The 24,823-nt window shown below is 40.4% G+C and overlaps 1 protein-coding gene across 1 annotated transcript; it reads right to left on the reverse strand.

Moving 5' to 3' along the window:
- Positions 1-1,790: 1,790 nt before the first annotated feature.
- Positions 1,791-23,031, reverse strand: LOC119917794 (vasoactive intestinal polypeptide receptor 2-like). Its single transcript, XM_038738214.1, has 4 exons — positions 22,566-23,031; positions 11,188-11,287; positions 8,725-8,832; positions 1,791-1,993 (listed from the first exon to the last, which is right to left on the reverse strand). The coding sequence occupies exons 1-4, from the start codon at positions 22,620-22,622 to the stop codon at positions 1,806-1,808; spliced, it is 453 nt and encodes a 150-aa protein (XP_038594142.1). The 5' UTR covers positions 22,623-23,031; the 3' UTR covers positions 1,791-1,805.
- Positions 23,032-24,823: the final 1,792 nt, after the last annotated feature.

Raw genomic sequence — 24,823 nt, forward strand, 5'->3', positions numbered from 1 at the left:
CTGCTCTACCTGCTCAGCCTGCCTGCCAGTTCCAAGTCTCTCGAAGTCCAAGATGCAACCCTTCCAGCCACAGTCCAGACAGCTTAGAAGGAAACTCCCTGCCACCTCACCCTGCCTAGTTTGCTCACTCTGCTTCAATCAATAAACTGCTGCATTGTCTCCGTGTCTGCATCTGGGTTCTAGTATAATTCCTGACAGTTTAGCTCAGCATTCGCCATCTAACGTTAGCTTGCTTGTTGCTTTAGCTACGACCTCCCAGAGGTTAACTCCAACTGTCGTTCGTTATGAATGAGCGTTTACTTGCCAAACTTGTGGTAGTCGATTAACGGGTTTGAGAGTCTGATGTGTTGACTTATAGTAGTTTATAAGCGGTCATTAGTTGTAGACGCATTGCACATCACATGGTTGTGCTCTGTAAGTGGAAAAACAGGTTACAGGTTTATTGTTGATCATGTAACGTTACAGTTTCATTTAGTTAACGTTACACTGGTTTGAGAGCCTGCAGTTGGAGTTGACTTACAGTCATTAATAAGCTTTTATTCTGTCATTAACTGCGTTGCACATTACATGGTTGTGCTGTGGAAAAACAGGTTACAGTTACAGAATCCCTTATAGCTATGCAGATTTTTAAGCAGCCTGGATTGAATGCAGCAGGCAACATTCATTATAACCACGAGAGACTTGAGACTTAACTTAGACTCTAGCTCAGAGACTTGTGAGCATCTTTGGTGCTTATGTTTCTTTCCCAACCTTTAATTTTGCCCGTGAGAACAAACTAAATCCAGCTAGGAGATATCTGATGGATTAATGTTTAGATTAGTAGTTTTATTATTTTCATTCAGACTCCTGATTTCTTGAAGCGTCATGAGTTCAGAAAACTGAAACCTGCTCCTAATTGTGTAATACTGACCTGACCTGTCAAAAGGAGGTTTTCTGTCTGCACCGCACACAATTTGCACAAACAAACAAACTGAAACTAATTCGTGGTCGGCTTTTTTCAAAACAGATCAGCCAAGTCTCGCCTGTTTCAAAAGTGGGTCTGTGGGTGGTTTGCATTGAAAGTGGGTTGAAACGGAGATAAGATCCTCTAATGTGCCTACACCACAGACATCTGTGATTTGCACTTATGAGAACGTTCTCCTCCGCACGTGGGACTTCACATGTAAACTTGTTCCGATTGAAAACACAAAAGGAAACCATTGTGGTATTAAACCCTGCACGCAGCATTTTGTAGATTTTTGTTTAACCAGGAAACACACCCGACGGTCCTTTAAGTGAGATTGCTTTGTCAACTGAAATGTAAAGTTTCCAATAAATAACCGGATGTCTGTTGCTAAAATTCAGGTTCCTTTCAAGTCAAAAACTGTATATAAATACAAAAAGATAATTGGTTTCTTCTTCTATTGGTTACTGTCTTAGATTGTCATGTTTCAAAATTACGTAATGCTATCAAGGAAACCTCCTAGGAAATTAGACAAGTACCATTTTAGCTTGTGAAAATGAAGCCATGTTGACCTGCGACCCTTTGTCTCTCCATGTCTCTTTTAAACATCTCTGATGGTTTTATTTGAATAACTGGATGAGGCTTGAAGAAGTAAAAATATCCCATATTTCACATAAGAAGCAAATATTAGAGTAAAATTAATTGGTTGTTTTTTTACTTTCTTTCTATCCCATGACCCCTTTTTATATTATTATTTTATGACCCACTGGTTCCTACCTAAATAAAGTGTTACTGATTATTTTGCATTAACTAACTAACAATATGATGATATGGATATGAAACCGAGCACACAGAGCTCAGATCAGAACACAAACCTTATCCTTTCCAGGTCACCAATCATCAGTACAAACATAACTTCATACAGAAGGTGACATACAGACGCTGAACTCACCTCACTGGGTTCATCTGTGTTGTTCGACCAGCAGGCGATGGTGATGGCGGGGTAGACGTCAGACCAACCGTTCTCTGTGCAGTTCCTGCTGAGGACACCTGGGACACACAGACATCACATTTTATTACATTAATTTTTAGCTGAAGCTTTAATCCAAAGCGACTTACAATTACCATATATGTCAAAGGCCGCACGCCTCTGGAGCAACCAGGGGTTAAGAGTCCTGCTCAGACACATCGGTGGTCGACGGTCTCCCACACAAACGGCATGTGTCTTATCCACTGCGCCATCGCCACCCACAGACAGACAAACAGGTTTGTTTGCACTACATATGTACTGCCTACTGCGTTTCATGGTTAGCAATGATGACCTGTTGTTGAGACTGCCTGATTAAATAAAGAAGTAAAGAGTGATTTGCATAATGGGACACAGTATATAAGGTAAAGGCGGTCCGATGCGTACTGGAGATTTATTCCAAATCAGTTTTTTTGCTTTTTCTTGCATACTGCGTTCTACACTTTGGCCAAATCAGTACATTCAGTTATTAAGCAGATGGTATCGAATACAGTCGGTCCTTTCCAGTTGCACCGGATGCATTATTTGTTAAAGTGGTTGAGGTTTCTTTGTTCAGTCTTGAATGAGTGCTTTGATTAAGATTTATTAGAGCACCTTTGTTTAAATAATGTTTTTATTTGCCTTTTAGCAGTTCAACTAGTTCAGTGGAAATCCTTTAAAAGGACAATAAACTGTAATCTCTGGTCTTCATGTTTCATGGCGTTTTAAATAACCAGCTACCACAAAGTCAAATTTCAACATCTAGGCTTATATATGTATATGGTGTGTTTAAAAAGCTTGCAACATGAGGCAACAAACTTGGAATAAAGAATAATAGGAGTTTTTCCCTGCTTTTCCCCCACTCTTAACAGCCCACACCTGACGGTTTCTAAAAATATTTGAGATGAAACCAGACTATGAAGGCACTAAAATGTATATTAACTTTAAAAACTACAATGGCAAGTTATTTTAATTTAGTTTTTACAGAATTCACAAAGACTGTCCGAACCGCACGTAACAACAACAACAAACAACTTACTTACTTACTTAATAGGAATCTCAGTGTAAATAAAGCGGAAGCATAGCAGGGGACTGGAAAAGGTCGGCCATATTGGAGGTCCTCGGCTGTTGGCAGCGGCTGCAGCAGATTGTGTTTCTTAACTGTCTTATTGTAAATACACTTGATTTGTGCTCTACAGCAGCGAGCTTGTTAATGAGGCTGCTGGCTAGCTGACAGTTTGTTAACGTTAACTGTGCTGAACTCTTCTCAGCAGACGAGTAAGGTGGCAAAGAGGGACCAACACACTGCAAAAACATACATATTACTGCTATTATTATTTCTGGTTGACTCTTTTTCTGTGGAGGAAAAACATTTGTGAAAGAGGGCACCAGCTCTAAAGAGACAACACGTTTAAATAAAGTATTTATGAGTGAAAACTGACAGCTGTATGTCTTAACGATGCTCTCATTCAGAAAGACTAATACATTGGCCTTTAAACACTAAAGTACAATCATTTAAGTTTATATTAAAGTCAAATTAGGGTTCTGTTGTTCCTGAAAGTTTAAAGCCAGACCATTTAGATTTACAGATGTGAACTGCCAGCAGCTACAGCAGCTGCTGAATGACTGAAGCTATACAGGTGTACAGTACTTGACCGGGAGACCTACTGGGAAAACTAATCTGCATCTGGAAAGTGGTGTTGGTGGGCCAGTAGGGGGCAGTCTTCCCTCTGGTCTTACTAAACAAACAACATCAAAAAAACATATTTTGCTATGCTGTAGGACAAGGGCTTTCTGAGACTGTGGGCCTACCCTCAGACAAAGCTTGGGAAAAGGCGTCCTCCTACCACCCCCTTAGTTTCACTCAATTCCTCCAGGGATCATGATTATGTTGTTTGATCCCGTAGAAACTCAACATATGAGCCAAGTTAGCCTAATTTTACTATTTGACATAACTTCAGACTACACTAAATTCATAAAAAAGGTCTTTCCTGAGACATTTATTGTTTCTGACTCTGATAAAGTGGGAAAACTACTTCCCAAAACTACTGTATCTCTTTTACCAAATCACACACATGTAGGCTACTCTATGTGATCTCCCTTTGATAACAAATGCAATAACTAACGTAATATTGTTTCACATCCATTCACTGAGCCTCTGTTGTAGGAGAAACCATCATTGGGAGGTGAAACCGAGGTCTAAAGATCCCATGAGTAGGGAGTTCAGAGTGAAAACACCTAACCCCCAGGGTAACTGGATTTTTGTTTCGCTCCCCGCCTCTCCACCTCAAGCTGATGTGTGGTGAGAGTTCTGGCACTAAATGGCTGCCATGCATCACCCAGGTGGATGCTACACATCAGTGGTGGTTAAGGTGAGTTTCTCTCTAAAGCGCTGTGGGTATCAAGATAAAGTGCTGTGTAAATGTAATCATCCACCCCACGACATCACATCAGATACAACAAGCAGCACGTTACACAACTTCCTCTTGATTAAACTGCAAATCAAGCCGACATGAACAACTGTAAATACGGAGAGAAAGTAAGCAAACAAGCTCCTTTGAAATTATAAGAAACCGATTGTTGGGGGCTGTATGGAGACTTCAGGATGACCTGCAAACACTGCTAAAAGCAAAGTACTTCACCGCCTGTGTAGATTTTCTAAACTATATATATTCCTTGTATTATATTTGATATATATCAGAAATGGGACGCATTTCTGTTGTTACTGCTTCTACAGGAGGCAAAACACAGAGGAAAAGTGAAGATGCAACTGATTTAACTTTAACAGCAGAGTTTGCTGTTGGCCAGCTAATTTCACAGTCTCTCGTGCACAGATGTTAATGTGTTGACAGAATATTTAACAGTCGCAGTCTCAGTCAGTGACTTCAGATGTTGAGCAGCCGCCGTTGTGCCGATCACACGCCTCATCTTTTAACCGACCTAATGCTTCCCACCTCTGCAGGGGCAGCAGGGAGGTGGATAAACCGAGCTGCTGACAGATGCTGCTGAGGGAAATCACGGAGAAAGTCGGCCAGCCCAGATGTCATCAGCTGCCCCGCGAATAATTAGACTCATTAACTGAAAGATCGTGAGCAGCGCAGGATGGAGGGAGGCGAGGAAAACACAGCGATGGAGGGAGGGGGGAAGGGTGAACCTTAACATGAAAAAACAATCACATCAGGAGTTATTTTTTTCTCAGTGAGCTCATTTGTCATTTTTTATTTTACAAAGACAAGAACAAACCCTCTTATACAGCCCACCTATTCAACACATACACTTCTCGAAATACAACAACAAGCTTGTTCTGTATTAGACTTTATTTTCATTACATTTCATTACATATTTCTTGTGAAGATTACAACATATTTACTCAAAATAGACGATAACGACTACTTCTCTATTTCCCACTTAGGCCCCATCCACACTGCTGCATTTTCAAATTAAAACGGAGACCTTTTGCTACGTTTGCACCTCCCGTCCAGACTAAAACAGCGAAGACGGGTGAAGACGGGCCAAAACGGAGGACTTTGGAAACGATGACACAGACGCTCACGCTCGGCTCTCTGATTGGGTCGTCATGCAAAGCAGAAAAACGATGCTTCTGACAGAGTTTTTGAGTTGGTATTTTTATTAAAATATTCTGTAATGCCAGCAAACAAACATTGCAGGTTTGAAACCAAACAACAGTGTTTCCCACACATAGGCTTTACTTGGGCGCCCAGGTAGATTAACAGCCGCCCAAGTAAATTTGGCGCCCCATTTTAAAATCGTTTTTTTGATTGCAGCGCTGTGCAGCACATATTCGCTCCACACATCCTCTCATTCGGTCGCTTTTTCTCTCTCGCTGAATCGCTGAATCTCAAGAAATGGCCTACTTTTACTAAGTGTAATAATATGTTAACAATTGTTAACGTTCATTAAATACATGCAGATCATTTATCACAATTGATGAACCCCACAAAGAATATAGTGGGTTTAAAAGCAGAACTTCAATGCATTTTCATGCAATTCTCGGCAGGCAAACAAAATTCGGCATAACCCCTCCGCCACAGTTACACTGCCAAACAATTTATATATACAGTATTTATATGTGAACAGAGATCATATTCGTTTATATGTATTGGCCCAAATGATGCTGCAGAGTGAGGGGCTTACAAACATAATCGTAAAGTCGCTGACTGGATGGGAGGCTCCCTGATTTCAAACAAGTATTTACGATTTGCAAGTTATGTGAAATACCAAGTCCCCGGTGTGTGGTCCTGCATCTTGACTGAATCATCTGGTGTGCGTTCTTATGTTTAAAAAACAAACAAAAAAACATTCTGTCGTTATGTCTGTGGTGTCCCACATTTTTAAAATTAGTAAAGATTTGAAAATCCTCTACTGAGCAGCAGGCAAAAAACACGTACCGTCCCTATTGCATTTATATTGAACATCTCTGCAAAGTGATCTTCACCCAAAACCAAGATCTTAGTTGCCTAAAACTGAACAGGTGAACCGCAGGATGCATGACAATCTCCAGTCACGTTTCCTGGACTGAACACATTCAGTGAACACAATCCAGGCAGCGATTGAGTTTTTACCAACACTGTATTTAACAAGGTGAATTAGCAGAGCGGTTATGAACGTCTCGGCGCGGCTCGTGGACTTTCTCTCTGACATATCCGCATGGATGAAGGCTCGCCACCTTCAACTAAACCTCTCTAAGACTGAACTCTTGGTCATTCCAGCCAAGCAATCTATCCACCATAACATCAAACTACAAATTTGCTCCTCAACCATCACTCCAACCAGGGTGGTGAGATTCATGATTGATAAAGAGCTGTAGTTTTAAGTTTCAAGACAGTAACGCTGCATGGAGAGCTACTACTGGGTCTGCACCATCTACCTACACTCCATAATACAAGCCTACGTTCCTTCTTGGTCACCGCGCACGCCACCCCTGAGATTACAAAGCAATCTCATCTCTTCCATGAACACTTCTACCTCTAACACGCACTTCCTGTGCTCTTCTACTTCTGTCCTGTATTGATTGCACTTCTTGTTTCTTTCCCTATGTTAATTAATGTGACAAGCGCTATTAGCTCTTACTGCTAAGGGCGGCTGTGGAGATAGAGCGGGTTGCTTGTTAATCGGGAACGTCGGCGGTTCGATCCCCTGTTCCTCCATGCTGCGTGTTGGTGTCCTTGGGCGAGATACTGAACCCCAAATTGCCCCTGGCTGTTCCACCAGTGTGTGAATGTTAGTTTCTGTTTGAGGCTCAGTGTATGAATGTGATTTAGTGTGAGTGGTCAAAAAGACTAGAGTGGCGCTGTACAGAGCGTTTACAATGTATTGTAGATCTGATGCTTGTATGTTGTTCCTTAAATGTAAGTCGCTTTGGATAAAAAGCGTCTGCCAAATGAGTAAATATATTTTGTAGGACGCAGTTGCTCTTTTTCGAGAGTCCTGGCCAAACCTGACCTTACTGTATTGCACCATGAAATAATCACACAGCCCCGCCAAAGTATTTACTAACCTAATCACTTTCTTTGTCAAAACTGTAATAACAAAGAACAACCACAAGGCAGATTATTTGTTTGTAGATATTCTATAAACAAAAGTGGCCAAAGACACTTTTCAGCTGTTTTGAATTAACATAAAACAAGTTGTATATCCCACAAAAATGCTTCAATTTCAATAACTCTTTTCTTAACAAAACAAATTTAGCAACTGTTAACACTTCTGGGAAAACTTTCTTTTTTCAAACTAAATATTTTAGTTTGGAAGGACAGAGAACAGAGGGAGTAAGAGGACAGCAACAGGTTGAGAAATGAGAGCTTTTACTTTGAAAAGTTCTAAAGATCTGCTTGACACACCTCTGAAAAAGTCGTGAGATTGGATTCCCCTGAATGAGAAACATTCAGAGACACTGGGGAAACGAAAATAAGATTATATGTATATATAAACCTATATGTGGACCAATCGTAAACTGATCTCTTCATAATCAATCTGTTAAAAAGGGAGAAAAATAATTCCAGCAGCAAGTGAACACACAACGCTTCAAACGGGAGTCCTATGTACTGCTGACTGAGCTAAACAGGTACAGTGATTATAAATGATAAATTCATGATCTTTGGCCCGACATCTAATGACTTGAAAAAAATTTAGCCCGATGCCAGACTTATTTGCAGACTCCTGGAGTAAGGGATGGCAGGTGAGAAAGGTTGCTCGATCAGAGGAGGATGATGCAAGAGGAAAGGGAAGCAGAGGGATGAAAGACCTGTCCAGATTACAGAAGCTCGAGAGGATCAAAAGACAAGAGGCATCGACGTGACAGATGAAGCAGAATGAGTCGACTGAAAGACGAGAGTTTGTGAAATTAGCTGTGAAAGGAAACTGCTGGGAGGAAGGAAACATCTGGCAGAGGTCACATGCAGCGCATTACCGTCGATTATTGCTACAACCCGTTTCTCTCTGGACCAGAAACTGAACAACCGCAAACCAAACAAGAGCGTGACACTGCTTAAGTTTGTTTGTTGGGCCAAGGAGCTAAAAAGGAGCTAAAAACTAGATCACAATCATCAACTTACAAGATACACGATACAACCTTTTACCACTTTTTCAAAATAAGAGCCCCATTTGAAAATTCGTGACAGATTGAGCGTTGCATTTTCCCTGATATGAACATTTACATCAGATATGACAATGACGTAGTGGAGAGAGAGAGTGTGTGTGTGTGTGTGTGTGTGTGTGTGTGTGTGTGTGTGTGTGTGTGTTGAAGCCTAAAACTCACCGTTTTTTCCAAACAGGTGCAGGAGGGAGGAGGGGCAGGGGAGGGTCACCGTCTCGTTGACCGCCGCGCTCTGCCAACAAGACACACTTTCCCACTCGCCGCGACATCCTGCACACACACACACACACATTGGAGGTATAAATTATATTGTTCACAACTTCCTGTTTGGCTGAGCTACTTGTTTGAATCTCACTGATCCTGTGCCTGCTGCTGAGCGAACAGTCGGCATATAAATCAACATAAAAGCAAATCTTAATCCTCTGAAGTTTTGACATTTGGCTCACGTGTTCACTCAGGAGGGAACAGAAACCCTTAAGTTAACACCTTACATGCCCTTTACTTACTTATTTCTCATACTAAGACTGAAATTAAGATTACTTTGGGGGGTAAAACATCAACATTTTATGCTTAAAAGACCAAAGTGCAGCTCTAAATGTTGTTAAAGCCTTTAATAACTTAATCTAAGGTGTATTTAATAGTGATGCACCAAATGTTGGGCCACTGAAATTAATTGGACAAAAATAGTAAAAATAGCCCTTAGGGTGTTCGAATCAATAAGTCAAAAGACCAATTAAATTTTACTGAACAATTACGTTGACATGTCGTGCAGTGTGGAAGCATTTTAAAGTGTCCAAGAAAGACTCGCCGTTAGGAGACGCTGTTCTGCTGAATTGTCTCCTAGCACATCCACTCCATCTGTGGCTGACTTCTTAGAAAAGAACCGCTTTGAGTGTTTCTGTCACTCGTTTCTGAGAAGGCAATAAAGCCAGCCGCACCTACATTTGGAGTGCACACGTATTCAAGCCTTTACGGTAAAGGCAGGTTAGAGACTTTATCCTGTCAGTTTCTCTCTTTACAAAGACAAGTTTTGCAGTATGAGAGTCCTACCTGAAGAGAGCCTGTGAAGTCTTCGTGTTACGCCGTACGAGAACAACATACAATTTTATTTTTTATCAAACTGACAACGTCCAGTTTTCAAAATAAGGTGTCTATACAGGATTAATTGGATTAAAATTCACAGAAAGTATAAAACAAATCGTATCCATTAAAAGTAAATGGACACGTGTAATTTACTTTACCGGACCCTCTCGTGCCTCAGACCCACCCACCATAGTCTCTGCAAATCCTGTGGGAAACACTGAGGGGGAAAAACTGTGAATGTACTTGTTCAGTGTTCTGCAAATCTTTTCTTTATTTAAGAATTTTCATTTCAGTGCATCCCTACAATTTAAGATAAGGTAAGATAAACTTTACTGATCCCACACTGGTTAAAGCAGCACTAGAGTCAAACGTATAAGAAAAGACTGTTTTAGGGAAATCTGTATAAAATAAAGCTGACAAACCAAAACTGTCTTTGAGTACGCTTATTTCACATTTGCTCAAGGCGATCAAGTGTCTCCACAGCCAAAAAGCAAAGACCTTCATGTGCATATTTTTATACACCAATATAGGGCTGTCACATAAAGGTCGCACATATTTCACTTTGTTTGTTTCAGGATACAGCATCCTGCAGTTGCCTCATCTTGACCACAGGTTCCTGTTACCTCACCTTTAAGTAGAAGTAGCAATGTAGAGATACTGTGAAACAAGTTGAGCACAAAGCAACACTCAAAACAGTTACTTTCCACCACCGATGAGAATAAGCTGCTATTTAAATGAGCTGATTTACCTGATGAAGTCTAAAAGAGGAATCAGATGGTGGTTTGTCTTTTAAAAAGGTCAAATGTCTTTGAGTCTAGCACACAGACAAACACACCCACACATGCATGAGAAAAAAAGTCCAAAAGCTGCAGATCACACAGATAAAACGCTTTTTTATTATCACTGAGGAGAAACATTCAATCATACATGACCTTTTAGAAAAACAGAACAGGCCAGTATTGCATGCACATGTATGTGTGTGTGTGTGTGTGTGTGCACTTCCTCACGACTCTGGAGTATTTGACCTGAGAGGTAAATAAGTGACTGATAGTGAGTGTGTTGCAACACAGGCCGAAATGGCGTGCAGACACACCTTTTTATACACATAACTGACCTCAGTCAATGCCCACACACACACACACACACACACACACACACACACCAAGAGGTGTGAGTGTGTGTGTTTCTATTCTGAGTATTTTCGCCTGCTTGCACATGCCAATAGTGTTAGTCACTGTAAAACTCTTGGTCCTGCATTCATATCACTTAAGAGCTTTACTGTGTGTGTGTGTGTGTGTTTCATGTTTTTATATCTGGGTGGGGACATCTGCCTGAATGCACACTAACCGATGGGGACAAATGTTGAGGTCCCTACAGGTAGAGCTTGCTTTTTGAGGGTTAAGACTTTGTTTTAGTGTTCAGGCCACAATCGGGTTAAGGTTAAGGTAAGAGGTTAGTGAACGCATTGTGTCAATGAGATGTCCCCATGGGGATAGAGGAACAAACGTGTGTGTGTGTGTGTGTGTGTGTGTGTGTGTGTACCTGTGCTAGCAGGCGTCTGTTGCTGCAGTTGTGTCTGACAGTCTCTCCTGGCTTGCTGCATCTCCCAGTGGAACTGGCAGTGAGGAAACTTTCCATTAACCTGTCGGGACGAGAGGAAATAAATATTATGAGTATTATCTCCAACATGAACAAACCTCCTGCGTCAGTCAGAAGTTCACTCTCAGGTTCTACGTGTCTCAGGCTTTCACGCTCGTGTTTGATAAACGTGCTTCAAGTTTTCTGGACTAAAGTTCATGTTTTTGTAATCTGCAACTTTTCAGGGAGATAACTGCAGATAAATGAGAAATTCTTGCCCCTGTGCGCCCAAAGGCCGTATTTCATTTATTCATTTTAGTTGTTTGTGCCACTGCTTTACTTTAAAATTATAACGTGTACCATATAGCCATCAAGCCTGTGCTGAAAAGTTAGTTTTAATTCAGAAATGTTTTAAATCATTCAATCCTGCCTGGAGAAAAACAACTGAACCCCCCCCAGGCTACAACTTAAGCATTGTTCATTTTAAGCTTATATTTGTTTACATTTAGCTATTAGCCGTCCCTGTTGGCAACGTACACATGTATGTACAGACGACTATCACAGGATAACTCTGATGGTGAAGAAAATCTAAAAACGTGATGATCCTCCGGCGCAGGTGCGTCTTTTTTCTGTGACTGAGCACATGTATGGAAATTTCTCTGTGATCAGATCAAGTTAAAAAAAAAAAAGTATATATATTTATTTTTTTAACTTTTTAACTGACATATGTATATATTTACTTATTTATTTACTTAAATAACCACCCACAGCACCATATACAAGTCGCGATATGACTGAAGGTGCAATAAAAATATTAAGATATGTTATTATCTAAGCAGCGCAGTGTCCGTGTTACACCAGTGAACATGCCTGAAGTCACTCTTGAAAGTGACGGCTTTTAAATCAGTCGCTCTCCCCTTAAACACACTTAAACACAGCATGCATCTGTCTTCTTTTCACTGCAACTTGATGTAATGTTAAATGTTTATTACTTTAAAAAGTAACAGTGGCAGTAAAACTGTCATGATTAGGCTTCGCCTCCTCCCCCTCCCTTGTGTTTTCTCTGGTGTCAGTCCTGTCTGTCAGGTCCTGTGTTTGTGTGTGTGTGTGTGTGGGCGCGTCCGGTCCAGGCTCATCGCCACCTGCAGCTTCTCGCACCTGTGGCTCATCAACAATCAACTCCTGCAGTGAAATACTCTGGTTCAGCTCCCACTCTTCACCAGTTTGTCTGTTTGCCTCCTATGGTAAATTGCTCCGGGCCAAACGCTCCTAGTTTTGTGGAGTATTTTGTGATCTGTGCCTAACGTCCTGTTTCCATCTGACACAGTTATTCCCGTGTGCTGAGTCGTTACCTGCCTGCTAGCCTGTCACCCGCCGGCCGATCTGTCCGCCATGTACAGTGCTCTGGAACAACATTGTCAGCTCTCTCCCCAGCCCTCCGGCTTTTCCTGTGCGCTTTGTTAATAAACCCTGCCTGAGTTGTGATCATCTGCCTTGTGTCCGCTTCTGAATCCTTTTAGTGAAACAAACCTTTTCTCATACTGTGATGGTTAAACTTTGCAATCAGTCCACAGTTCAGTGGTCACGTCAGTTCATGTCAGTGCTGGACTATGGCGATGTTATGTACATGCATGCATCCATTCAAAGCCTGAAACTGCTGGACACTGTTTACCACGGAGCTCTGAGGTTCATCACAGACTTCAGAGCCCTTACTCATCATTGCTCCTTGTATGAGCGGGTTGGTTGGTCTGCATTGTCCACCCGTAGACTTAATCATTGGCACATTCTTTTTTACAAGGCTATTTTTGGTCTGCTTCCCCCATGCCTACAAACCTACTTCAAAAAGAAAAGCACAGGAAGATATTGTCTTCGTTCTGAGGACTTATTACTGTTATCTGTCCCTCAGGTTCGGACTGAATTGGGAAAAGGGGCTTTTAAGTAAGCAGCTCCTTGTGCTTGGAATCAGCTGCAAAATGTCCTGAATCTTCAGGAGCTGGTTTCACTGGTTGCTTTTAAAGTACTTTTAAATGACATAGAGGCTGTGCACACTGGCTGTAGATGTTTATTACTTAAAATATAAATATTTAATATTTATATTAAAATATTTTATGACCTTGTAACTCACTAATTATTCCCATCCTCAATTGTTAGATGTTTTACATTTATGTTATATGTTTTAATGTCTGCAACCTTGTTAATTGTGCTGCTGTCTGTCTTGGCCACGACGCTCTTGGAAAAGAGATTTTTAATCTCAATGAGTTTCTTTCTGGTTAAATAAAGGTAAAAAAAGAAAAGATGAATGGAAAACGAGGGGGAGAGGTGTTCTTTCCACAGCCGTAAGTATCACGATTATTGTGTCACAATCTAAGATGCAAAGAACATTGTCGTCCGTGGTAAACCAGCAAAAAGCTTTCAACCGTGAACAAATCTGCATTTAATTTAGTGAAGCATCTGCTAAAGCAGCACAGCAATGGGAGAGAGCGGCGTTTAGCAACGTTTTATGTTTTGTAAAAACCCTGAATACTGCTCTGATAAATGCATGTGCAAGAAAACAGTAGTTAAAAATTTACTTGCTTTGTTTTTTGTTTCAGACGGTGGCATTAAGAAACATTATATGTTTTGTAAAAACCACAGCCTAATCCTTGCTGCTTATATGAATATGCTATTAGTTCAAAAGGTGGGAGTCGGGAGAGACTGCTTGCTGTCGTGGGGCAAGCACGAAAGTAATACAGTAACGTAACTAGTTACTTTTATCACCCACTAATAGGGCTGAACGATTAATTGCATTTGCAATATTATCGCAATGTGATCAAATGAGATTTTCTAATGAAAAGGCTGCGATTACACTCTGGTCACATGACACCCAAGAGTACAGCAGTCTGCACGTAACGCTGTCCCCATTACTTGTTTTTTACAATGCCCTTAAGCTTGACAGCTGGACTCCGGTGGTGAATTACTAAGCTGGTCTATTAAACACGAGAGGCGTCACTTGGTTTTATTTTCATTGGCCAACTTTTGAATTGAACCTCAAACTGAGTATTTTTGGAGGTTTTTGAGATAGACTCATTAATTGGTGGATGAACTGTGGGTTTTGTATTGAGCGCTTACTGTATTACGCACTGTGGTGAACTTAGTTTTTCTTGTGGTGTGTAGGCCAACCTGATGATCCATCCATCCATCGTCAACCGCTTATCCTGCGTACATCGGGCGCAAGGCGGGGTACACCCTGGACAGGTCGCCAGTCCATCGCAGGGCCACACATAAGGACAATTTAGGGTCACCAATCAACCTAGCCTGCATGTCTTTGGATGGTGGGAGGAAGCCGGAGCACCCGGAGAGAACCCACGCAGACACGGGGAGAACATGCAAACTCCACACAGAAAGGCTGGAGCAACCGGGGTTTGAACCCACGAGGCGACAGTGCTAACCACCGCCCAACCTGATGATACTATATCATATTTTTCAATGCCATGACCAGATTCAAATTATCTTTCTCATATTATTAAAATTTGATACTTACTTGATACTCCACCATTGCTCATAATAATAATTCATGCATCACCTAATTTCATCATAACACAGGCCCGACCCACAAGAAACAACAGTGTGTGTTTAATCTATCTAATATTGTGTTGGTCATACTGTACACTGATTTACTGCTTGTCCGTTTTGAATAATACAGGCGGTAAAGAGATAAAAAAATGTATTGCATGTTAATCGTAATCGCAATATTGGTTGAAAAAAAAATTATTATTTTCCAAAATCCAAAGTAATATTATTACTTAACTAGAAACTTATTGCCCAACACTGTCCGTGATGCACGGCGATCGTAATGATCTGCAGAACTCAGAGATGGCGTGTTATTTTTGACAGTAATCATGGCAATCTGGTTTTGAAGTACTACAACTGCCTCTGCTGCTTCTGCTGACTGTGTAGATAAAAAGACCACATTTCATCAAGTAAATTAACTAGTAAGTGACTGCGACCGATTTGGGGGAAACTTGAAGATACAGAAATAAATATCCCATCTGCTTTTTGTTGACAAGAATGAGCTCTTATGCCCAACAAAGCTTTTATGTTCGTGGTGTTTCCTGGCAGTGAGGACAGTTCAGAGTAACGCAAGAGGCTCAGCCCAACAACAGCCACAGCACAGAAGAGCCAACTCCTCAGGCCAAGACTCACTGTTTACATACATTTGAAGGGAGTGGTATCCATCACGTTGATAACGACCTCGCAGAGGTTGAACAGCTGGGATTCCCGTCCCAGTCAATCAGAACTAAAGAAGAAGCCCCTTGGATGAGACCACAGACTGTATATAAGAAGTGGACGTAGTCATTTTGACGTCACCTGCTGGTTTGTCGGCTTCCGTTTTGAAACCTCGAGTTTGGGCGTCGCCATGTTGAGTTTTTTTCAACCAGCAGCACCGGACGTGACCATATTTGGACGAGACGGTGGAGCTAACGGCCGTGTGCGGAGCTAGCTAGCTTGCTTAGCTAGGTGCATCTGTAATTCACGTTAACTAAACATTTTAACCGGGCTGATAACTTTGTCGAGCGAACAACAGTCTTAAAACTAATCATACTCTGATTTATGGTCTATTTTCCTCTAAATGGGACCATAATTCACTAAATGAACATCATGTTGTGTTGAAGAAGACTTGAAACTAGCGACTGAGATCATAAACTCATCAGGAAAGTGTTTACTGAGGGAATAAATCAGCTGAGAAGTAGAAACATTTTCCCATTATTTCTAATGGAAACTGACTTCTTTTTGCAACCAGAAGAGTCGCCCCCTGCTGGATTTTCAATATAATGCAGGTTTGAAGGACTTCCGCATTGGATTTGCGTCCCGCTTGGATGAGAGGCTAAAAGTCTCCAGGTGCTCTTGATTTAAACCGTCCTTGGATACTGTCAGCGAGGGTAAAACAGCCACTAACAAAGTTATTTTTAGACTTCTGTTCCCACTCTGCAGTTATTTGGCTTCATACCTTGTTTTTTTGTTGAAATTTAATGAACATTTTATTGGACCTTCTAGGGCGTAACCTCGGTGTGCTTGGCTTTCTACCCACTTTAATAAAAGTTTACACTGATGTGTCCTGAGAGCAGATGATGGATATCAATTTGAATTTCAGGCTGTTCCGAAATAGTTTTCATTCCTCCTCTCAGGCTGCAGAACTTCATTATCAGTTGGAAGTAAATATTAAAAGAATAATATTTTGATTGCAAAAAATTTGCCCCCCCAGGACTCGAGGTTACTGATGTAAAGTCCAGATCTGACTTCTGGTTTCGACACTGACCCAATTCAAAAGTCTCAACCCAAACATCGAGTCCTGGAAACCTATTTGCACTCGGCAGCCAGATATGGGCCACAGCCCATAATGCCAGAGTGTGCCGGCACTGAGCAGTAACTGGCTCGGCTCTGTTAGAAAAAAAGAAAAAGAAAAACAAGTTTTCTTTCATCTAGAACACACTCAGCTCCTTACTGTTAATTAGCCTCACCTCATTAGCGCCTGCTGTGCCGACATTGACGCTGTGTGACGAACTTACAACCCAAACTTTTGTGCGGCTGATAAATCATAACGCTTGCTGCCGTGTGTGTGTGTGTGTGTGTGTCCTGGTACAGCTGACGGTAACCAAGGACACACACACTCAAACACAGTGTAAACAAAGGGCAGCGTGAACAATCCACACAAAGACAAACACTATCAACAAAATCCATGTGTCAACTTCACTTCATTGATATACTGACGCTGAGATACCCTGCCGCTCTCCGTAGGGTAACTTTAATACTTTTCAACTGTCACTTCCATGTTTTTTCCATGATTAAGTGGAATAACAGTGAAACAGGGTTGCAAAGTAATCCTTGCGGGCAATTGACCCTTTGCTAAGCCCCGCCTCCCTTAGTTACTGTTGCTAAGTCTGACAAACTGTCTGCGCTGGAGAAATATTGTCACATTTGTTGGAAAAAGCGATCTCAGAAAGAAGCAGACAGTTTTGCCGTTGCATTATACATTTGAAGATTGTATTCAGGCCGTCAAACTGACAAAAAAATGACAGAAAGAAGCTAAAACCTACCGATCTAGCGTTAGCTAACTAACATTACATTAGGAACAATCCACAGCCCACATTTTTCTGGATTTATTTTAGAGAATAAATCGTACTTCTCTTTCAACCTCTCTGGGTAGCGACTGTAATAATTACAAGTTGCCCCAGGAACGGCGTTTGACCATTTCTTAGAAAAAACAGCCAAAATAAGCTAGAAAACGAGTCTTTGCATCAGAGTCAGTGGGAGCGCATCCATGAAAGTGTCGGACTTCAGTTAGAGCGAGTCCTATACTGCGCTGTGATTGGCCAGCTGTGTATTCGGGGCATAGCTTAGCGAGGGGTCAATGCCGCTGACAGGCTCAAGTTGTTGTTAGAAGTGTCTGACAACCTTCTGGAAAGGATCCCTACAGAGTCGGGCCTTTTTATAAAGATCCTTTTCGTTTAACCAGAAACAGACACTATGTCGGTCTAGTCAAAGCCACCAGACACCATTGACAAAAACAGTCTTTTTACTCCTCACGTCTCCCGCTGCCTCCATCGGTTAGTTTGTGTTGACTTCACATCCCGCAGGAACCAGTTTTTCCGTTAAGTGACTTCATTATTGTTTGTTTTTTATAATTCTTTTGCTGTATTGTTTTATGTGTTGACTGAAAACAGTCTGATGGTGCTCATCTGGTGCGTTCAGGGACTGGTGGGAAAACTGATGTTGAAGGCTTCCACCTTAACGCTGTTTGATCAGAAAATCAACTTCTGACGTCAAATATGAACATCTTAGAAAAGGATGATGTGTATTCGGCTGCTTCCTTCTCCATAAATCCTGCTGCAACACTAAGGCTTCAAAGTAGGAAACTGAGCCTCCTGACTTTTTAAGTCCTGATGAATCATTCCTCTGGAAGATCTTACAGTCACCAAGAGTAAACTAGCTGTGTGTTTGGTTTTCTGCCAACTTTAATTAAGTTTACGCTGACATTCGGGTGAGCAGATGATACATTTGCAGTTTAATTTTAATGTGTTTTAAATTTAATTTCCTGTCTGAAGCGGCTGGACATATTTCAGAAGAAAAAAGCTTTAATGATTAAAAACTTAAACATTCAAATACATTTTCCAGGATGATAAATACTGACGTTAAGCTCCAGGTGTGTCTCATGGGGGCGCCGGGATCCTCATTGTTTTACATCTCATTGGAAATTTGTCTTTCCTCTTTGCATTTTCTGCTTCTCAAAACACAAACTATAAAAAGAAAGTGGCAAAGGGCAGAGGTTAAACTGTTTGACCTGATTTAACCCACCGCTGTCTATCAAACAACATAATCTCCGTCATCTAATGAGCTCTAATACATACAAACACACAGAGAAACACGCAGATCCATTACGGATGAAATGTTCTGGATTAAATAAAACAAGAGGATGTTTGTAATCCTGAACCTCGTCTGACCTCGACTGCGTCCAGAAACCACAGATTAGACCCGATGCGTTCACGGAGAACAATAAAAGCACCACAGTTTCTCTCGTCACTGATGCTGTGGTGAAATACTAAAACAGAAATCTCTCTCTGGCACGTCTGCCTGGCCACGTTTAAAGACATATTTGAATGGATTTGTTTTTTCTCTGGCCCCCCCCGTGGCCTTTGGCACCGCTGACCACTGTAAGCTCAAACTGACCGCGAGCCAATCAAAACAAAGCCTAACATCCACATTGAGACGATAACAAAACTGACCTACTGTGACTCCAGCTCTCAAATCTTTGCGCTGGTTTCTTTTGAGTCAAATTGATTTTAATATATACAGTTGGTTTATGAAGCACTGAATGGTAAGTCTGACACTGTGGGACTCAAAATCAAGACAACAGCTGACGACCTTCTGAGCCTCAGTGATGTCAATGAATATACCGGTGCATCTCAAAAAAATTTATATCGTGGAAAAGTTCATAGTGAGCATCTGGAAGCTGGCAAGAGATTAAAGGCTCAGGAAAGCTTTGCGAGCGATTTGGGGTAATTAGCTGATTAGAGCTCTTCTCATGTTGACATTTCTGTTTTATAAAGTCTTCATTCTGAAATTAAAATACCTTTTGAGATACTGGAGTTTTCATTTCCATGAGCTGTATGGTGTAATCATCAAGATTAAACCAAAAAAAGGCTCGACATATTTCACTTTATGTGTAAAGACTCTAAAATTAATGAAAGATTCACTTTTTGAATTAAATCAAAGAAGAAAATAAACTTTTCCATACACCTTTTATATTTATTGTTATTCTCTTAATTTATTAATCATGATCTAACGTTTGAAAAACGTAGTTCCAAAAATTCTTTCGGGAATATAAACAGGAAGTATAATGAGTCTGTTTTTAATTAATTGGCACAAATAAAGGTACGCCGGATAAACTGTTATCGCTTCCTGTTTGCAGTTTACCCACAGATGTACAGACAACTCTCACTGGATCACTTTGATACTGAAGAAACGTAAGAAACGTAAAAACGTGGTGATTCTCACGGAAGTTCTGAAGCAACTTTTGTTCCTATGATTTCCAAGAAGATTTATAGACGATATCTCTGGAAAGTGTAAATTACACTGAATCGACAAATGACTCTAAGAAGGAGTGTGATTTCTGACGCAAACTGGAGATGTGCTCCATCTCAGTTATTTCAACTCGGGGATTAAGATCTGTTAGTTAAAAACTCTTTTTACTTTACATTTCTTGTGACCACACTGCTCAGAACAAGAAGAATCAGTCTCCAGAATAAATCTGGGACACAACGGTAACAAGGAGACGTATGGAAATAATCAACTTCTGTTACTGAGATCCATCTTTCCCTGTCAGTTCTTCAGTTTTTCCTCCTTAAAAAAGAAAAGGCCACCGCATGAAAGGAGAGGAACGGACGCAAGTGAGCTCTGATTTTGTGGTTTATAAACGTCTACATTTTACGCCATTTTAGTGATTATATTTCAACGTGCAGACAGTTTTTAAAATGTTGAAAGAAGGGTCATCTCAACATCTTTTCACCTTGAAACCACCAGACTGATGCTCACTGGTCACTGAAGAAGTGATGCAGCAGCCTGAAAAATCCACCTGTCAGAAGCAACACACATACACGGATCCCATCTAAGGAGTGGTGGAACATATCCCAGCATGCATTGGGTGAGAGTTGAAACCCCTTACATATTGATTTAGAGATGTCATCAACTATTGATTTCTATATTTCTATTTATTTAGTGTGTTTTTTGAACCGGGTGTGTGTGTCCTTAATAAAAGCTTTGGTACACGTCTTGTTTTAAAACAGCGGGAACGTCTTTCACCTGCGTATCACTAAATCAGTGCTCACTGGAACGTGAAGAGGACATTTAAACTCCGCTATAAAACGCCCCCCAGCTGAACTCTTAAGAGGCTGCAAAGAGGAATAACTCAGCTGCAAGTAATAGCCCGACTTGAGCAAATCAAATTACGCCGCTTCTCAGTGCCAACACACAGAAAGTGAATCAACCTGTCTCCTAACCGGCAGCGAGTTGAGTGATCTCCTCGTCTCTCGCTCCTCTTTAAAAGCCTTTTAACAGATCAGCTGGGTTGGTCAACATGAGAGCGGCGTACTGACTCTGCAGGACTTTTAAACAGACAAGACAATATGTACATTAAAAACACAAAACTAGGATTAAATCAGCCCATCGCAGCTTAGCTTCAATAATCACAGGTAGGATGTTTGGCTCACTTATTTTTAAGTAAATATCCTGTATAATCTCTATATTTAGCACAGTAAGTGTCAAACTGATAGTTTTCATATTTAACGTCATGTTCCTGTAGCCTCAGATAACAGCAGGACTCTGCTCTCCAGTAAGATATATGAAGCAGAAGTCATTAACCTTTAGCATAAGTAAATACACAACTACTGTAACACACACTACTGTAACACACAGACAGCCGAGAAATTTATTTTATGATTACGAATGTCTGACGTGAAATTTACGTCTCAGAAAGTAGCAACGCCGTCACAGTCTGAATCCTTTTTGTTTTTAAGTCAGTTTCAGCTGGAAAATGTTCCCTCTATGCGACGTTAAAGGCATTTTGAGGGACAATCTTGCCTCTTAAAGTCATTAAAAACTCTGTGCAGCCAAATTCTGTTCAGACTTATTTAAATTTCCAACGGAGCTCCTAAAATGTTCAAAGACACCAAACGCATCAGGCTGAATTTAGGAGGAAATGTGTACAAACTTAATGGAACAAATACTTTTTCTTTCAAACCTTAAAGCTACTTAAAGGAGAAACATAAAGGGAAAAGATGTGGAGGGGTAAGTAAAAGAGTCAATAATCACCTAAAATCAATGCATAAGACTGGAAGAACATTCAGAAGCAAAAAAACTAAATCTTGTCCGTTTATTCTTTTTATGTTTTTGATGCTTTCAACTGTTTTTTTTATGTCTGCAAAACCTGTAGAAAAGCCTAGACAAGCTGTGAATTTAAATTATCAGTTTAAAAATGCAGGTTTTCTAACTTTAAATGAAGCTTTTCTGCATGTAAATATACATAAAAAGTCTGGGGTAAAAGCTACAGATAAGACAGCTGTGAAAAGTCTGCTTTTTCTTTTCAGACTGAAACTTGACATGAGTCACTTTGAGTGGATTTCTGGCACACTGAGGTCACCTTTACAACATTTCTACTTCAGTAACAAATGAGTTAATCATCCACTTGAGTTGTCTGCATCCAAACCCACTAAGGAACAGTCCAACACTCAAAGCTTCACTGAAAGATGATAACATCTGTAAGTGAAGGTCCAGGCTGCAGAGTCTAAGTATAGAGACCAGCACTGTGTGAACAGACCACCTGAGTATTAAAAATTAATCAGTAGTAGCCAGTAAATGAATCAATAATTAATTGATTTTCATACAGTGGAAGAGTAAAAGAGTAGTGAGATGCAGAAAGTAAGTTGATCAGTGGTGATTTACAGTTCAATCAGCAATGAGACTGAAAGCAGCAGAGCAGATGTTTATATGATGAAAATAAAACACACTTAAAAAAGGTAGAAATGTAAAAGTGTAAGTGTGTCAGTAGGAATATTAGGGGTAATAAAGACAAATCAAGTAGAATAAAGGTCACAAAAGACCGCTGTGTGACTATTCTAGGAATACTAGATGGCCTAATTACGCTTTTAAGCCAATTAAAACTAAAGATTTAGCGCCACAAGAGATTAGCATGTGGAGTAATGTTGCAGAAAGAATTCAAATAAACACCAATATAAACACCTCCTATTAATTTTTAATAAAATGATCACATTAAGCCTGGTAATAATAATCACAATGAGTAAGGTACTGACCGTGTGGATGAAGGTGAAGCCGAGCAGGAACAGAGCGAGCCGGTGCGTAAAGGACATGGTCACATCTCCTCCCGCGGAGCGTTAAAGCCACCTGAACAGCAGCTCGGCGCTCATCTGACTGACATCCTCAGCAGCAGGAAACGCGTGCAGGTGAGCTGCTATCAAGTTTGTGGTTTTATTGCGCAAAACGTCGCAAATGTCAATCAGTTTTTTGGCACGTTGGTCAGCAGCTTTACGCACGGATTCATTCGGACCTCTCCGAGGCTCATAAAAAAAGGGTGAAATGTCCCCCCCCCCCCCCCCCCAAAAAAACGTGCTGACAATCAAAGGAGCAACTAAAAAAAATACTAAATTCACACCTGAAACAGTCCAAACAGTCACGAGCTGGTTCCTGTTCTTAGTAAAACTGCTGGACAGACGGTGTGTTGTGATGAGTCCAGTGTGCGGACTCACAGTGACGCGGTGCGGTTCACTCCCTGCTCACTTTCACAGTGCGCGTCCCCGTCACATGTCGTCCCTCAGGGCACCCCGGGCTGATGCGCGCTCACGCGGACCTGAAGGAGCTGAAGGAGCTTCACGAGTGTGTGTTAAGGTGAAAAACCAACAGCGACCTCGCGTGGCTGAACTCAGAACTCCTGTCGGTAAAAATAGTTTCCAACCGCTGGTCCAGAGGCCCTCAGAGGGCCCTCAAGTTGGGCTCCTGCGGTCCCCACAACAAATACCTATATATCTATTAACCACAAAAGAATGAAAAACAATAACTTAAATTATCCAGGATGGACAGACTAAAACTTCCTAATGAGAGATTGTCCTCCAAAATATTCATGCACAGTTTTTCTTTTGCTTCTGGGATGCATCATTACTTCTTTTGCTTTATTTTAACACATTTAACAAAGTATTTGGCATTTTGAGGTTTGCAATTCAGCTGTTTGCTTCTTCATTCAGTTTTAATGTGAAATAAAGTTAGATGCATAACCAAACCAACAGAATACAAATATGTCTAATGGGTTTTAATAATACAACATGAACAATATACAGTATAATATATAAACATAACCTGGTGGAAAAGAAACTTTAGTAAAGTGTCTGAATACTTGCTCCTGAAATGAGTTTTCAACAGTTCTCTTGTGGTAATAAATTCTCCTTCGCCTGTTTGTGTGATTATTAAAGAATGAACATCTTGTGCTCGAGGAAATGAGGCAGGAAAAGAAACTCCGTCCATCAGCTGAAACCATCGACTGACCCCCACAGCTCATTTAGTCATTTATGAGTCTAAACACATAAACTGGAATCAGGAATGCTTTTACAGCAGAGTCACAGTCTGATCAGACCGAACCAGAGAGGAAATCAGAGCCAGAGATTAGAGTAAAAAGGGGGATACTGGTTTGTATTTATACCTAAAAGTTAAACATTCAGACTTTAAAGAAGCTGAACATTTTACAGAGTTTTATTTCTGTCTGTTTACCCGTTTATCGCTCTTTTCTGAGCAGTCGCTGTAAATAGTTGTTTGCACGTGTAAACTCTGCTTTTACTTGTGTGCATTTTCTGTTTACAGCAAATTAAAAATAGCAAGAGAGAGGACGCTGGACATGAAGCCAATAAAACCAGTCTGACTCTGGAAAAATGGGAGATGAAAGGAAACTTGTAACTCTGCTTTGGGGAAAAGTTATTAAACATATTTGCCATTAAATTCAGATAAATATTTGTTAAAGCTCTTATCAGGTCTTCGGTGTTGAAAAGCATCTTAACTTTGTTGTCTTTACTTTTGGCCTTTTCATGATCTTAACTTTTTGTGCACGTGTTCATATATCATCTTGTCTTTCTTTTTTCCGTCCCGTAACAAACTGTGCAAATACTGCTTTGAAAAGTGCTACAAGAGTAAAGTTGGTATAAGAAGCTCGCCTCCATTTAGTGACTGTTCTGGAGCTTTCAAGCATATCACATGATCCTCAACTGTAGATATTCAAATGTTTTACTTAACATTTACACACAAGTCAAACTTTTACTTACATTAGATAATTTTTAAAATTAATTTTATAATTATTTAAATTATAATTTATTTATTAAAAATGTAAATATAAATAATATAGATATTTATTTATTTTAATATAATTTATTTATAAAATTTATAATGTATTTTTTTTTTTGTCTTTGCTTTACCTAATTTTCCTAATTAACTATTGCTTTGACTTAAATATGTGTATGTAGTGTATACATAATATATAATTTCAATGGCTGAATAACTGCTTTTTACAAAC

This window comes from Micropterus salmoides, unplaced genomic scaffold, assembly GCF_014851395.1.
Source record: "Micropterus salmoides isolate LMB-PRFRI ecotype aquatic unplaced genomic scaffold, ASM1485139v1 Ms_hic_scaffold_2231, whole genome shotgun sequence".
In the NCBI taxonomy this organism is placed as follows: Eukaryota; Metazoa; Chordata; class Actinopteri; order Centrarchiformes; family Centrarchidae; genus Micropterus; species Micropterus salmoides.